This window comes from Aulostomus chinensis, chromosome 18 (assembly GCF_037954235.1).
Source record: "Aulostomus chinensis isolate RoL2024-O1b breed Wild chromosome 18, RoL_Achi_v1.0, whole genome shotgun sequence".
NCBI classification, from domain to species: Eukaryota; Metazoa; Chordata; class Actinopteri; order Syngnathiformes; family Aulostomidae; genus Aulostomus; species Aulostomus chinensis.
Window position 1 is genome coordinate 22,477,395 of NC_141337.1, and position 14,417 is coordinate 22,491,811.

Genomic DNA, 14,417 nt, shown 5'->3' on the forward strand with positions numbered 1-14,417 from the left:
ATGTGTATTTGGAGTTTTGGATTAAAAGTGTTCCATTGGAGAAAGTCTCTCAGTCAATGGTGGGGTTCTAAGCCATGCCCCCAAGTGAGCGGAGACTACATTTAGACCCTTGGAATGCTTGGAAACACTATGCACGGTTGAACATTCCAAATATTTCCGAGAACCCTCCCTGGAAGGCCCACGGAGAGAAAGAAAGTGGAATTTTTTTTCATCTCTCAACCAACACTTTCGACAAACTTAGGGAGCAAAGCAGGAGGTAGGTGTAATTTTCTTTCAGCAGGAGGCCGGTTAGCTCAGTTGGTTAGAGCGTGGTGCTAATAACGCCAAGGTCACGGGTTCAACCCCCGTACGGGCCACAGCTTACATGTTGGCAGAATTCAATATCTGTACTCTACATCCAAGGCCTGCCAAAAAAGTAGGAAGCTTTCCTCGAGGAAAATGGACCTGGTGGTTTTACAGTATGTCTTGGAAAGGTCTTCCCGCTTGCCAGTCCAACACTTCAACTCGAAAGCATATACATCCAATCGTCACAAAAACACATTTGGAGACAACCCTGTCTGAAATGAGAATTATTTTGAAGGATGCCTCAACATGTAGCGATTGGGCAACATTTCAAAATCTGCAACTAGTTTTGGGATTTGTCTGGAAGGCTGTTTGGCCTACCTATGAGTAGTTGATTGAACTTGTGACGTTTGGGAGATTCCTGATTCTAATATCCACTTTTGTGTGTCCTCAGGAAGTGTGGGCGTGGGGGCTTGATGGATGCTTGTGTGACTGATGGATATTCTGTACCTGACACCAGATACATTTGCGGTGCAAACTGAGAGTGAGACTTTTTTGCGAATGACAGTAGTTGTACTGACCCCAGACGTTGTGGTGCGCCATTTGTCATATTGTTCCAAACTATCACGGGTGGAAAAAACCAAATGTGTATCTGGAGTTTAGGATTCAAAATGTTCCATTGGAGAAAGTCTCTCAGTCAATGGTGGGGTTCTAAGCCATGCCCCCAAGTGAGCGGAGACTACATTTAGACCCTTGGAATGCTTGGAAACACTATGCACGGTTGAACATTCCAAATATTTCCGAGAACCCTCCCTGGAAGGCCCACGGAGAGAAAGAATTGGAATTTTTTTTCATCTCTAAACCTACACTTTAGACAAACTTAGGGAGCAAATCAGGAGGTAGTTGTAATTTTCTTTCAGCAGGAGGCCGGTTAGCTCAGTTGGTTAGAGCGTGGTGCTAATAACGCCAAGGTCACGGGTTCAACCCCCGTATGGGCCACAGCTTACATGTTGGCAGAATTCAATATCTGTACTCTACATCCAAGGCCTACCAAAAAAGTAGGAAGCTTTCCTCGAGGAAAATGGACCCAGTGGTTTTACAGTATGTCTTGGAAAGTTCTTTCCGCTTGCCATTCCAACACTTCAACTCGAAAGCATTTACATCCAATCGTCACAAAAACACATTTGGAGACAACCCTGTCTGAAATGAGAAATATTTTGAAGGATGCCTCAACATGTAGCGATTGGGCAACATTTCAAAATCTGCAACTAGTTTTGGGATTTGTCTGGAAGGCTGTTTGGCCTACCTATGAGTAGTTGATTGAACTTGTGACGTTTGGGAGATTCCTGATTCTAATATCCACTTTTGTGTGTCCTCAGGAAGTGTGGGCGTGGGGGCTTGATGGATGCTTGTGTGACTGATGGATATTCTGTACCTGACACCAGATACATTTGCGGTGCAAACTGAGAGTGAGACTTTTTTGCGAATGACAGTAGTTGTACTGACCCCAGACGTTGTGGTGCGCCATTTGTCATATTGTTCCAAACTATCACGGGTGGAAAAAACCAAATGTGTATCTGGAGTTTAGGATTCAAAATGTTCCATTGGAGAAAGTCTCTCAGTCAATGGTGGGGTTCTAAGCCATGCCCCCAAGTGAGCGGAGACTACATTTAGACCCTTGGAATGCTTGGAAACACTATGCACGGTTGAACATTCCAAATATTTCCGAGAACCCTCCCTGGAAGGCCCACGGAGAGAAAGAATTGGAATTTTTTTTCATCTCTAAACCTACACTTTAGACAAACTTAGGGAGCAAATCAGGAGGTAGTTGTAATTTTCTTTCAGCAGGAGGCCGGTTAGCTCAGTTGGTTAGAGCGTGGTGCTAATAACGCCAAGGTCACGGGTTCAACCCCCGTATGGGCCACAGCTTACATGTTGGCAGAATTCAATATCTGTACTCTACATCCAAGGCCTACCAAAAAAGTAGGAAGCTTTCCTCGAGGAAAATGGACCCAGTGGTTTTACAGTATGTCTTGGAAAGTTCTTTCCGCTTGCCATTCCAACACTTCAACTCGAAAGCATTTACATCCAATCGTCACAAAAACACATTTGGAGACAACCCTGTCTGAAATGAGAATTATTTTGAAGGATGCCTCAACATGTAGCGATTGGGCAACATTTCAAAATCTGCAACTAGTTTTGGGATTTGTCTGGAAGGCTGTTTGGCCTACCTATGAGTAGTTGATTGAACTTGTGACGTTTGGGAGATTCCTGATTCTAATATCCACTTTTGTGTGTCCTCAGGAAGTGTGGGCGTGGGGGCTTGATGGATGCTTGTGTGACTGATGGATATTCTGTACCTGACACCAGATACATTTGCGGTGCAAACTGAGAGTGAGACTTTTTTGCGAATGACAGTAGTTGTACTGACCCCAGACGTTGTGGTGCGCCATTTGTCATATTGTTCCAAACTATCACGGGTGGAAAATACCAAATGTGTATTTGGAGTTTTGGATTAAAAGTGTTCCATTGGAGAAAGTCTCTCAGTCAATGGTGGGGTTCTAAGCCATGCCCCCAAGTGAGCGGAGACTACATTTAGACCCTTGGAATGCTTGGAAACACTATGCACGGTTGAACATTCCAAATATTTCCGAGAACCCTCCCTGGAAGGCCCACGGAGAGAAAGAATTGGAATTTTTTTTCATCTCTAAACCTACACTTTAGACAAACTTAGGGAGCAAATCAGGAGGTAGTTGTAATTTTCTTTCAGCAGGAGGCCGGTTAGCTCAGTTGGTTAGAGCGTGGTGCTAATAACGCCAAGGTCACGGGTTCAACCCCCGTACGGGCCACAGCTTACATGTTGGCAGAATTCAATATCTGTACTCTACATCCAAGGCCTGCCAAAAAAGAAGGAAGCTTTCCTCGAGGAAAATGGACCAGGTGGTTTTACAGTATGTCTTGGAAAGTTCTTCCCGCTTGCCAGTCCAACACTTCAACTCGAAAGCATTTACATCCAATCGTCACAAAAACACATTTGGAGACAACCCTGTCTGAAATGAGAATTATTTTGAAGGATGCCTCAACATGTAGCGATTGGGCAACATTTCAAAATCTGCAACTAGTTTTGGGATTTGTCTGGAAGGCTGTTTGGCCTACCTATGAGTAGTTGATTGAACTTGTGACGTTTGGGAGATTCCTGATTCTAATATCCACTTTTGTGTGTCCTCAGGAAGTGTGGGCGTGGGGGCTTGATGGATGCTTGTGTGACTGATGGATATTCTGTACCTGACACCAGATACATTTGCGGTGCAAACTGAGAGTGAGACTTTTTTGCGAATGACAGTAGTTGTACTGACCCCAGACGTTGTGGTGCGCCATTTGTCATATTGTTCCAAACTATCACGGGTGGAAAGAACCAAATGTGTATCTGGAGTTTAGGATTCAAAATGTTCCATTGGAGAAAGTCTCTCAGTCAATGGTGGGGTTCTAAGCCATGCCCCCAAGTGAGCGGAGACTACATTTAGACCCTTGGAATGCTTGGAAACACTATGCACGGTTGAACATTCCAAATATTTCCGAGAACCCTCCCTGGAAGGCCCACGGAGAGAAAGAAAGTGGAATTTTTTTTCATCTCTCAACCAACACTTTCGACAAACTTAGGGAGCAAAGCAGGAGGTAGGTGTAATTTTCTTTCAGTAGGAGGCCGGTTAGCTCAGTTGGTTAGAGCGTGGTGCTAATAGCGCCAAGGTCACGGGTTCAACCCCCGTACGGGCCACAGCTTACATGTTGGCAGAATTCAATATCTGTACTCTACATCCAAGGCCTGCCAAAAAAGAAGGAAGCTTTCCTCAAGGAAAATGGACCAGGTGGTTTTACAGTATGTCTTGGAAAGTTCTTCCCGCTTTCCAGTCCAACACTTCAACTCGAAAGCATTTACATCCAATCGTCACAAAAACACATTTGGAGACAACCCTGTCTGAAATGAGAATTATTTTGAAGGATGCCTCAACATGTAGCGATTGGGCAACATTTCAAAATCTGCAACTAGTTTTGGGATTTGTCTGGAAGGCTGTTTGGCCTACCTATGAGTAGTTGATTGAACTTGTGACGTTTGGGAGATTCCTGATTCTAATATCCACTTTTGTGTGTCCTCAGGAAGTGTGGGCGTGGGGGCTTGATGGATGCTTGTGTGACTGATGGATATTCTGTACCTGACACCAGATACATTTGCGGTGCAAACTGAGAGTGAGACTTTTTTGCGAATGACAGTAGTTGTACTGACCCCAGACGTTGTGGTGCGCCATTTGTCATATTGTTCCAAACTATCACGGGTGGAAAATACCAAATGTGTATTTGGAGTTTTGGATTAAAAGTGTTCCATTGGAGAAAGTCTCTCAGTCAATGGTGGGGTTCTAAGCCATGCCCCCAAGTGAGCGGAGACTACATTTAGACCCTTGGAATGCTTGGAAACACTATGCACGGTTGAGCATTCCAAATATTTCCGAGAACCCTCCCTGGAAGGCCCACGGAGAGAAAGAATTGGAATTTTTTTTCATCTCTCAACCTACACTTTAGACAAAATTAGTGAGCAAAGCAGGAGGTAGGTGTAATTTTCTTTCAGCAGGAGGCCGGTTAGCTCAGTTGGTTAGAGCGTGGTGCTAATCACGCCAAGGTCACGGGTTCAACCCCCGTACGGGCCAAAGCTTATATGTTGGCAGAATTCAATATCTGTACTCTACATCCAAGGCCTGCCAAAAAAGAAGGAAGCTTTCCTCGAGGAAAATGGACCAGGTGGTTTTAGAGTATGTCTTGAAAAGTTCTTCCCGCTTGCCAGTCCAACACTTCAACTCGAAAGCATTTACATCCAATCGTCACAAAAACACATTTTGAGACATCCCTGTCTGAAATGAGAATTATTTTGAAGGATGCCTCAACATGTAGCGATTGGGCAACATGTCAAAATCTGCAACTAGTTTTGGGATTTGTCTGGAAGGCTGTTTGGCCTACCTATGGGTAGTTGATTGAACTTGTGACGTTTGGGAGATTCCTGATTCTAATATCCACTTTTGTGTGTCCTCAGGAAGTGTGGGCGTGGGGGCTTGATGGATGCTTGTGTGACTGATGGATATTCTGTACCTGACACCAGATACATTTGCGGTGCAAACTGAGAGTGAGACTTTTTTGCGAATGACAGTAGTTGTACTGACCCCAGACGTTGTGGTGCGCCATTTGTCATATTGTTCCAAACTATCACGGGTGGAAAGAACCAAATGTGTATCTGGAGTTTAGGATTCAAAATGTTCCATTGGAGAAAGTCTCTCAGTCAATGGTGGGGTTCTAAGCCATGCCCCCAAGTGAGCGGAGACTACATTTAGACCCTTGGAATGCTTGGAAACACTATGCACGGTTGAACATTCCAAATATTTCCGAGAACCCTCCCTGGAAGGCCCACGGAGAGAAAGAAAGTGGAATTTTTTTTCATCTCTCAACCAACACTTTCGACAAACTTAGGGAGCAAAGCAGGAAGTAGGTGTAATTTTCTTTCAGCAGGAGGCCGGTTAGCTCAGTTGGTTAGAGCGTGGTGCTAATAGCGCCAAGGTCACGGGTTCAACCCCCGTACGGGCCACAGCTTACATGTTGGCAGAATTCAATATCTGTACTCTACATCCAAGGCCTGCCAAAAAAGAAGGAAGCTTTCCTCAAGGAAAATGGACCAGGTGGTTTTACAGTATGTCTTGGAAAGTTCTTCCCGCTTGCCAGTCCAACACTTCAACTCGAAAGCATTTACATCCATTCGTCACAAAAACACATTTGGAGACATCCCTGTCTGAAATGAGAATTATTTTGAAGGATGCCTCAACATGTAGCGATTGGGCAACATTTCAAAATCTGCAACTAGTTTTGGGATTTGTCTGGAAATGCTCCTTGGCCTACCTATGAGTAGTTGCTATAACTGGGTTTCAATCCAATTCATGCTCCCAAGTGAGTGGAGACTAAATACAGACCCCTGGAATGCTTGGTCACACTTTGTATGGATCTATGGATCTTTTTAGGATCTCCTGAAAAGATCTCCACTCTGCCAGCCCTTAACTTCAGTTTAAAAGCATTTATATCCAATCATTAAAAAAAAGCAGTTGGAGACATCTCTATTTTAAATCGGAAACATTTTCTTGAATATATGATAATTTTAATTTCTCTCTTGCATTTTAAAGAAGCGTTGAATTTTAGACATGTTGGCAACTTCCAATGTTGCTCTTATTGCATTGCATTTCAATGATTGAAATCATTTCAAAGTATTGCTTCATATTATTTTTTTACTTTTTTTTCAAAAAAATGAACAAATAGTGCAGTTGAACAACAATTCATTGACAACATATTTACAGGTACTTTTAATAGGCGGTATGGTGGTTCAGTGGTTGGCACTTTCGCCTCACAGCAAGAAGGTTCTAGGTTTGAGTCCCGGCTCTGGAACAGGATCTGTTTGTGTGGAGTCTGCATGTTCTCCCCGTGCCTGCATGGGTTCTTTCTGGTAACTTGGCTTCTTCCCACAATCCAAAGACCAGCAATTGGGGACTAGGCTAATTGGATACTCTTTATTGAGTATTGACCATAAGGTATGAATGGTAATGTGAATGGTTGTCTGTCTCTATGTGTTGGCCCTGCTTTGGACTGGCAACCTGTCTAGGATGAACCCCGCCTCTCGTCTGAAAGCTGCTGGGATAGGACCCCCCCCCCCATCCCTGAACAGGAGTAAGCGGAAGAAAATGGATGGATGGAGATACTGTTAATTAGATCATTGTGTGAATTCAATATTTATTTCTGAACATTAGACAATTAATTACATCAACTGTCAAATAAGAGACCAAAGTACATCAATTTTTAACTAATCTGTATGCTACAAAAAGAATATCCATCATCTGATGAATATGTTCACATGTATATTAGATTTGAATTTGCTTTCGATAATAACAATTTAAAAACTTCATGTAATTGAAAATACTACATCACTATCAAGTGTTAAAAACTGTAATGTTTCATTTTGTTGAATGAACCTTCCCCTGAATCTAATCGTCTGTTCATCAGACAGATAAAAGGCAACAAAAAAATGACCGCCTCGTAAAAATGAATTTCTAAATTCTCAAACGTATATGCTCTCTGATGTTAACCTAAATATGACTGATAACACAGTCTCCAGTAAACTTCTCAACTGCAACTGCCGTTTTTAAACAGATAAAGCCTTCTTTCCACAGATCCAACGGTTTTCAGCATCACAACTCACTGCCTTCAGGCCGTCGTTTTCGACAGAAATTGCACATTGATCGCTGGCATTAGTTTTTTCTATCCAGGAGCTGGTGGAGGAACATGGTGGTTACATCAAAGCTAATTAAATCAAGGCTTATGATTAGAAATGTTTCGTATTTCTTTTACCTTTCTGTCAGTTCGCTTCCATTCACCCACATCCATTTACCGGACTGAACACTCAGTCCAATCCAGTAGCCACTGGTTCCCTCACTTTTCCAACTGCTGTCACTGATGTTTCTCTGAGAACAACAGAAACACAGAAAAAGAGCACTTTTGATTTTTGAACATTTATGAATATTATCAGAAATATGTCTCCATGTCATGTAGGTTGTCCAAGTCTCTTTACCTTCATACCCTCATCAGTTATCACAGCCAAGTCAGAAGATCTTCCTCTACATTCCTCTCGAGCTGCAGCCCAGGTTTTCCTTGCAGGAGGTTCGTTAATAATGACATAGCAGCTGGACTGGAAGTGGTACCAGCCCTCCTCACACGCACTACATTTTCTAGCTGAAATAACAGAGATCAAGCAATGAAAGCATTTATTACACTTTATTGCTAATTCTATTTGTAATTTGTCTGGGTTTAATGAATCAGATCTCAGTATACCTTCAGAAACTCTGGGGCAGTAGGCATCAATGCTCCACTGAGCTTGAGTCAGGTTGAGCTCAAGCTGCTTTGCCTCCATGTCTTGTATCTTTCCAAGGAGGTTGTTCTTCTCTTCCTCCAGCTGCTGAATTTGTTTGGTCAGGTTGCCCAAGTTGCCTTCAAGGTTATTAATAGTTGCCCTCAAGTATTCATTATCTGAGCTGAGGTTTTTGCTGATGTCTGTCAAGTTGTGTAAGACCATGAGTAGATTGGTTTGGCTGTCTTTTAATGTCTCCAACTCACTTTGATGAGGATTTCGGAAAGAAACTGCAAGGATAAAATTATCTTTATCAGGTGTAGAAATGATGCAGTTCAGTTTTTATGGAACCACTGCAGGAAGCTCCCTGTAAGGCTTTCCAGCATTTGGATTCTGTTGCATCAAGACACTAAATTGTAACGTTAGTCGTGTCACGGTTATAGCAGTCGTGAAATCCTGCTAGAAGATTATTGTGGCCAAAACAATTCACAATACTGTACCAAAAAATAAAACTACAATAACCCTTTCGGTCAAATTAATCTTTAAAGGTGCAAATACATGACCGAAATAAGAAGTTTTCAGAGGAAAACGAGTGGTATTATTGTTCATCATCCCTCCATCTCATGTCTTGAGTTTATGAATCAACTGTGTGTTTTAATACTTACAGTAGGATAAGATTCCTGTGACGCCCAACAGCAAAATGATACAAATAATTGCCAGCCAGAAACCTAACTGCTGATATTTATGACGACTGTATCCTTTCTTGTCTGATGAGAATCCTGCTGAGTAAAAACAGCAAATGCAGAAAGAGTTCAGTTTTACACACCAGTTTAGTGACCGACAACAAAGATCGGCAGTCATAATATTGCTACATTACTGAAACTAAATGCTGCTGCTTTAGATCTTTTCAAGATATTTCCTTTTTTCAAATCAAATACGTCAGTGAATACTCCACTTGTGAATTTTGAGGCTTTTATGTGTTGTAGAAGTGGTGGCTGCTCGGAAGTGGCAACAGGAGAGTGCAGAAGTTTAGTTGTGGTGGTTTTGAAGCCGTGGGTCCGTGGGGAAGTTCCTTCATACCCAATGTTAGATTTGTACTTCTAAAAATAGTCTGCTATATTCCAAATACCAATGTAAGAATCCCATTGCCTTTTGGTCAAAGGAATCCACTGAAGTGCTATCTTCCTGTTGGACTACAAAAATCCATCACTCCTGAAGTGCTGTGTTAAGTAAGAAATGCCCCTGGCAACCATTCATGTCTACGATAATTTGTTCTGATCCATCAGGAGGAAGTTGGGATCCTCCCAAGTGAAAAACAGCGCGCGGTGCAAAGGGAAAAAATCAGAGTTAAGATTCACTCCTTGGATGACTTGAACACCTGAATAATTGTCAGTAAAGCATCATACAGTAAAAACACTGACTTGTTTAAGCTTGGCACAGTTTGACTTAGACTTAAATACAAAACATCAATGAAGTTCGCATTGTACTTCATGTTCATTGTTGATTTGACTCATATTCAAGGTTAATCAGTGACCTCAGCAGATATATGAGCCAACAGGATGTTTCCTAAATTAGTTCCTCACTGATAACAGTGACGGTAAGAGAAGGGGTAGCAGTGGTTTTATTAATGTTCCTTGTAGCAGTAAGTTTGCAACTCACTATTTATGTCACTCTGGTGCTGATTTCGCTCTTTCACCTCACTGTACACGGTTGCTTCCTCCGTTTTAGCTGGAAGGACATAATCATATGGTGAATTACTGCTTAATGGCAACGTTATTGTTGTGGTTTGGTTAGTGAAGTCTCATTCAAATGGCCTGTAAGATCACCCAAGTCTTCCATGATAGTCAGAAATTCAAGAGCAGGCATGAGCTTGGTTCAAACAACTAAAAAGCCATGTGTTCCATGAGCCCGAGCCACTAAAAGCTCCAAATTATGATAGTAAAAGTATGGAGAAGGTCATTTCTGGTGAGATTCTCAGAAGGATGTGTTGAAATCACAGATGAGGTATAGATTGACTTCACACACACACACACACACACACACACACACACACAAAAAGAAATACTCGATCAATATTGTGTTTACACCCAAAAACTATAAAGACAACATAAAAAAGATTTCGGTCACTGTTAAATTCAAGCGTTACTCATTTCAGAATCTTATTTTTAATCTCTTACTCTTCAGAGTAAAAAAGAAAGAAAACGTGGTGAGAGTTTTTATTGTAAATTGTCTCAGGGATCGTTTCCCTGAGACAGAGGACACAAACATTGGCACTTTTTAAACATTAACTCATCTTGAATTTGTCAACACTTTAAAAGTTTTTAAGTTTTAAATTTGCTCCAAATTCAAGATTCAACAGCTTTTTTCAAATCAGTAGCAGTCTAATTTTGGAACTTTAATATGTTTCTTCTTGATATATTAAAAATAAAAACCAAGCATACCTGGTGCAGGTGCGGGCTGTTTGTTGGTTTTAAAGACAACAGAAGCGTAGTTAATCTCCTCCTCTGCCATCGCCACAGGTGTTCTGGTGATGTTCTACCTGTAGACAGACAACGAGCACAGTGAGAGTCACCAGTGCAACTAAATCAGAGAAGTTACCCTGTCTTCAAGTGTGGTTGCTACAGTAACACGGTCAACTTCTCCACTGGACTCCAGTTCTCTCTGGGTTAAACTACTGGCCTTATCCTCACCTAACATTTACATAAAGTTCATATGGCTCTCCTCATATCAAATTATAGTAAAATTTCACTATAGTCAGTGTTGTTATCATTATTGCAAATATTACATTTTCACAGATAAAGAAAATCAAAGAATCAGAATCAGCTTTATTGCCAAGTATGTGTTCACATACAAGGAATTGGGTTTCATTCATGCTGTCTATGTGCACTTGTTCCTGACACTACGGGACATGTCGAGATGTCGTCACTGTCATGGCTGGGGGGGAAACTGCTCTCGTGTGTGGATGTTTTGGGTGCAGGCCTCTGAGGGGAGAAGCTGAGGGAGGTTGAGTCCAGGGTGTGAAGGGTCTGCAGAGATGTTGCCTGCCTGTGTCCTGACTCTGGAGGGGGAGAGGTCCTGGATGGAGGGCAGGCTGACACAGGTGATGGTTCTGCAGCCCTGACTCGCTGTAGATCGAACTTTAATCAGGAGCCTTGGAAGACTTGGTAATGCTGCTTATGGTTGAACATTCAAAGAAGTTCAGACAACTCTCCCTGTAGTAACTGAATGAATGGGGAAAACGCCATTTTTGCAAGCCAAAAATTTATAAAATATTTGTCTTGACTCGGTAGGTTCAGAGGCAGGGGTGGGAGCCCAGTTTGCTCGGTTGGTAGGAGCGCGGCGATAATAATGGCAAGGTCATGGTTCAACCCCCATACTACCCGCTGGCTTTAAATGGCAGATATTTACAGATGTAGTTGTGTGCTTTACTGTTTCCAGGATATGAAACACCACCAACCTGAAAATGTGCTTTTTCAAAACACCAGCAGTGGGAAATGCAGGATCTCTTTTTAAAAAAAAAAGGCTGTACTTTTCAATCCTAAACTTTATCTTGAATGCCTTTTGCTCCCATAAACAAAAGATACATTTTCCCCATCTTGTTTCAGAAAGATTTTGAAAGATGCATCAACATAGGGCAAAATTTGAAAATCTGCAACTTAAAAAAAAAATCCTTTTTTTATTTTTCCTTAATTTTGACCTTTATAGGAAAATATATAATTATTTTTGAAAATTCATGTGACTTTTATTGGCTGATTTGCATATCCAAAAGGGACTTAATGGAGGTTTGCATGGTTGCTTGGCTTCGAGATATGATGTCACGGATACTGAGGATACCATGGGATGAGAGAGAATTAGGTTTCTGTAAATAATAGTAGTTTTAATGAACATTGCAGAAGATTTGCCACATTTGTGACATTGTTCCAAACTTCCAAGGGGGGAATCATCAAATGGTTATTTGGAATTTGGAAAAGTCTTCCTGTCGACATGTGACCGGAACAGAGGAAAGGAAAAAAACTGAGTACTGTCTTAGTGAAGGCAGACCCTGGAGCCAACCTCACCTCAACTATCAGCCGACCATCAGCTGTTTGACTCCAGCCCACTTCAACCCATCTATCTCCTTGCACACATTCAGTTGGCTCAGCTGATTCACTTCCATGCCCTCTATTGGCAAACAGCATTCAAGGTACCTTACATAAGCCTCTCCAGTACACCTGTTCTTGGTTCCTCTGCATGCCGTCCTCCAGCCCTCCTCCACCTCAACTCCAGGTTTAAATGCTGTGTCTGACTTAATTAAGTCACGGCTGTTGTCATTGTTGTTGTGTCTGTTGGAGGATGTGAGTCTTCATTCTGCTCCTGTTATCCTTGCTTGGAACTTTCCATGCAAGCACATAGAAGGCCAGGGAGGTCCCAGAAAAGAGTCATACACCACATTCAACTTCCTGTTATGGCAATTAAGTTTTGTTTTGGCCAAAATTGGTCCTGACTGGATGTTTTGAATTAAAAAATCATGAAAAATGGAGCCTATCCAAGCTGACATTGTGCGAGAGGCGGGGTTCACCCTGGATGGGTCACCAGTCCATGGCAGGGCCATCAAGAGCAACTAGATCTTGCTCAAGGATACTTTGCCATGGTCACCAGGGGAAGTGAGGATCAAACCAGCGACCCTTCGGGTGTTACATGGCCACTCTACCTCTGAGGCATGCCGTCCCCTACTCGTGGTTCTTAGTCTTCAAATCTCTCCTGTGGAACGTCTTTGTTTCAGTCCAGGGGTGTTGGAGAGTAAACCATAAACTTCATCTTTCTGACAAAGCTCATATGTACAGTGAGCTGGCCCAGGCTTATCTTGAACCATCTCCTCGTTCTGCTCTGAAAGGCTTAGACTGCCCTCTGACGTCTCGACACTGAGCTCCTCTCTCTGACATCTGTCTGCATTCATATCAAATTAATGTATAAATTAAAGGTGATAAATAAAAGCTAAGACTTATCAAGTCTTCAGCTAACCCTTCCTTTAAATTCTCCAAATTCTAAACATAGAAATAAAATTGATATTTTATATTTTAGATGAAGAAGACATGGAGTTAAATTCATTCAAAGGAACTGGTTTAGCCAAGGCTGCAGGGTGGTGCAGTGGTCAGCACTGTGGCCTCACAGCAAGAAGGTTCTGGGTTCTCTCTGGTACTCTGGCTTCAAAGACATCAATTTGAGGACGAGGCTGATTGGACACTCTAAATTGACCGTAGGTATGAATGTGAGTGTGAATGGTTGTCTGTCTATATGTGTTGGCCCTGTGATGGACTGGTGACCTGTCCAGCATGAACCCTGCCTCTCACCTGCAGCTGCTAGGATAGGCTCCACCCCCCCCCCCCCCCCATGACCCTTAACAGGAATAAGCAGAAGACAATAGATGGATGGATGATCCAAAAGTTGGGAATAACATAGACTTTAACTGTTGAAATTGTTTATTCCATTTACTGCAGGTTAGACTTTAGAGGACGTTGGATTTTTGCTGTGTCAGTCTTTATGCTACACTATGATAGCACGCTACTGGTGCAGCTGCATATTTTCCTGTATATGAGAGCGCCATCATTTCTTGTTTCTAACTTTTGGAAATGAAAAAAAATCAAACACATTTCCAGAAATATTCTACAATTTGCAGTTTTCCTTTCCTAAGGAAAACCAATTTTCTACCTCCTATCCTGTTATGGGTGGTGGGGGTGGAGCCTATCCCAGCAGCCTTCAGGTGAGAGGTGGGGTTCACCCTGGACGGGTCACCAGTCCATGGCAGGGCCAACACATAGAGACAGACAACCATTCACACTCACAGTCACACCTACAGTCAATTTAGAGTCTGGATTAACCTGGTCCCTCTTGATGTCTTTGGACTGTGGAGGAAGCTGGAGTACCAGAGAGAACCCAGCAGGAACAGGGAGAACATGGAGACTCACACAGAAAGACCCTGTGCTCCAGCCAGGGCTCCACCCAGAACCTTCTTGCTGGGGGGCCACAGTGCTGACCACTGCTCCACCGTGCTGCCACTTTTCTAACTAGTCTTATTCAATTATACTACCACCTGTGATGTTTGAACTACAAAATAAAACATATAAATACATAGGAAAATGTCTGTCATCTTGTTTCATTTTAGAAATGTGAAGCAAGGTATTTGTACCATGTGTAGTCCCACAATTAAGTGGAGTGAGGCAAACAAACTGCA

General features: G+C 42.4%; 1 protein-coding gene and 7 non-coding genes across 12 annotated transcripts; 7 read left to right on the forward strand and 1 right to left on the reverse strand.

The window, feature by feature from the left end:
- The first annotated feature begins 282 nt into the window (after window positions 1-282).
- On the forward strand, window positions 283-356 carry trnai-aau (transfer RNA isoleucine (anticodon AAU)). The gene has a single exon. It is a non-coding gene; the product is annotated as a tRNA-Ile (tRNA).
- An 851-nt stretch (window positions 357-1,207) lies between these two features.
- On the forward strand, window positions 1,208-1,281 carry trnai-aau (transfer RNA isoleucine (anticodon AAU)). The gene has a single exon. It is a non-coding gene; the product is annotated as a tRNA-Ile (tRNA).
- Window positions 1,282-2,132: 851 nt separating this feature from the next.
- Window positions 2,133-2,206, forward strand: trnai-aau (transfer RNA isoleucine (anticodon AAU)). Its single transcript has one exon. It is a non-coding gene; the product is annotated as a tRNA-Ile (tRNA).
- An 851-nt stretch (window positions 2,207-3,057) lies between these two features.
- Window positions 3,058-3,131, forward strand: trnai-aau (transfer RNA isoleucine (anticodon AAU)). Its single transcript has one exon. It is a non-coding gene; the product is annotated as a tRNA-Ile (tRNA).
- Window positions 3,132-3,983: 852 nt separating this feature from the next.
- Window positions 3,984-4,057, forward strand: trnai-aau (transfer RNA isoleucine (anticodon AAU)). Its single transcript has one exon. It is a non-coding gene; the product is annotated as a tRNA-Ile (tRNA).
- Window positions 4,058-4,908: 851 nt separating this feature from the next.
- On the forward strand, window positions 4,909-4,982 carry trnai-aau (transfer RNA isoleucine (anticodon AAU)). The gene has a single exon. It is a non-coding gene; the product is annotated as a tRNA-Ile (tRNA).
- Window positions 4,983-5,834: 852 nt separating this feature from the next.
- trnai-aau (transfer RNA isoleucine (anticodon AAU)) lies at window positions 5,835-5,908 on the forward strand. Its single transcript has one exon. It is a non-coding gene; the product is annotated as a tRNA-Ile (tRNA).
- Window positions 5,909-7,058: 1,150 nt separating this feature from the next.
- Window positions 7,059-13,300, reverse strand: LOC147245763 (uncharacterized). 5 transcript variants are annotated; one of them, XM_086185650.1, is made up of 8 exons: window positions 12,394-13,300; window positions 10,648-10,745; window positions 9,866-9,934; window positions 8,872-8,988; window positions 8,191-8,496; window positions 7,931-8,091; window positions 7,711-7,823; window positions 7,059-7,631 (listed from the first exon to the last, which is right to left on the reverse strand). In XM_086185650.1, the coding sequence occupies exons 2-8, from the start codon at window positions 10,715-10,717 to the stop codon at window positions 7,505-7,507; spliced, it is 963 nt and encodes a 320-aa protein (XP_086041776.1). In that variant the 5' UTR covers window positions 10,718-10,745; window positions 12,394-13,300; the 3' UTR covers window positions 7,059-7,504. The 5 variants fall into 5 exon arrangements, with proteins under 5 accessions (XP_086041776.1, XP_086041775.1, XP_086041777.1 ...); XM_086185649.1 differs by having other exon boundaries at window positions 12,265-13,300; XM_086185651.1 differs by having other exon boundaries at window positions 8,872-8,985; window positions 10,648-13,300.
- Between the last annotated feature and the right edge of the window lie 1,117 nt (window positions 13,301-14,417).

Coding starts and splice junctions, on each gene's coding strand:
- LOC147245763 (XM_086185650.1), bottom strand. CDS start 10,717: ATGGCAGAGGAGGAGATTAACTACGCTTCTGTTGTCTTTAAAACCAAC. Junction 8,497..8,871: donor CACAGGAATCTTATCCTACT/GTAAGTATTAAA, acceptor TTATCCTTGCAG/TTTCTTTCCGAAATCCTCAT. Junction 7,632..7,710: donor GGAAGCGAACTGACAGAAAG/GTAAAAGAAATA, acceptor TTCCTCCACCAG/CTCCTGGATAGAAAAAACTA.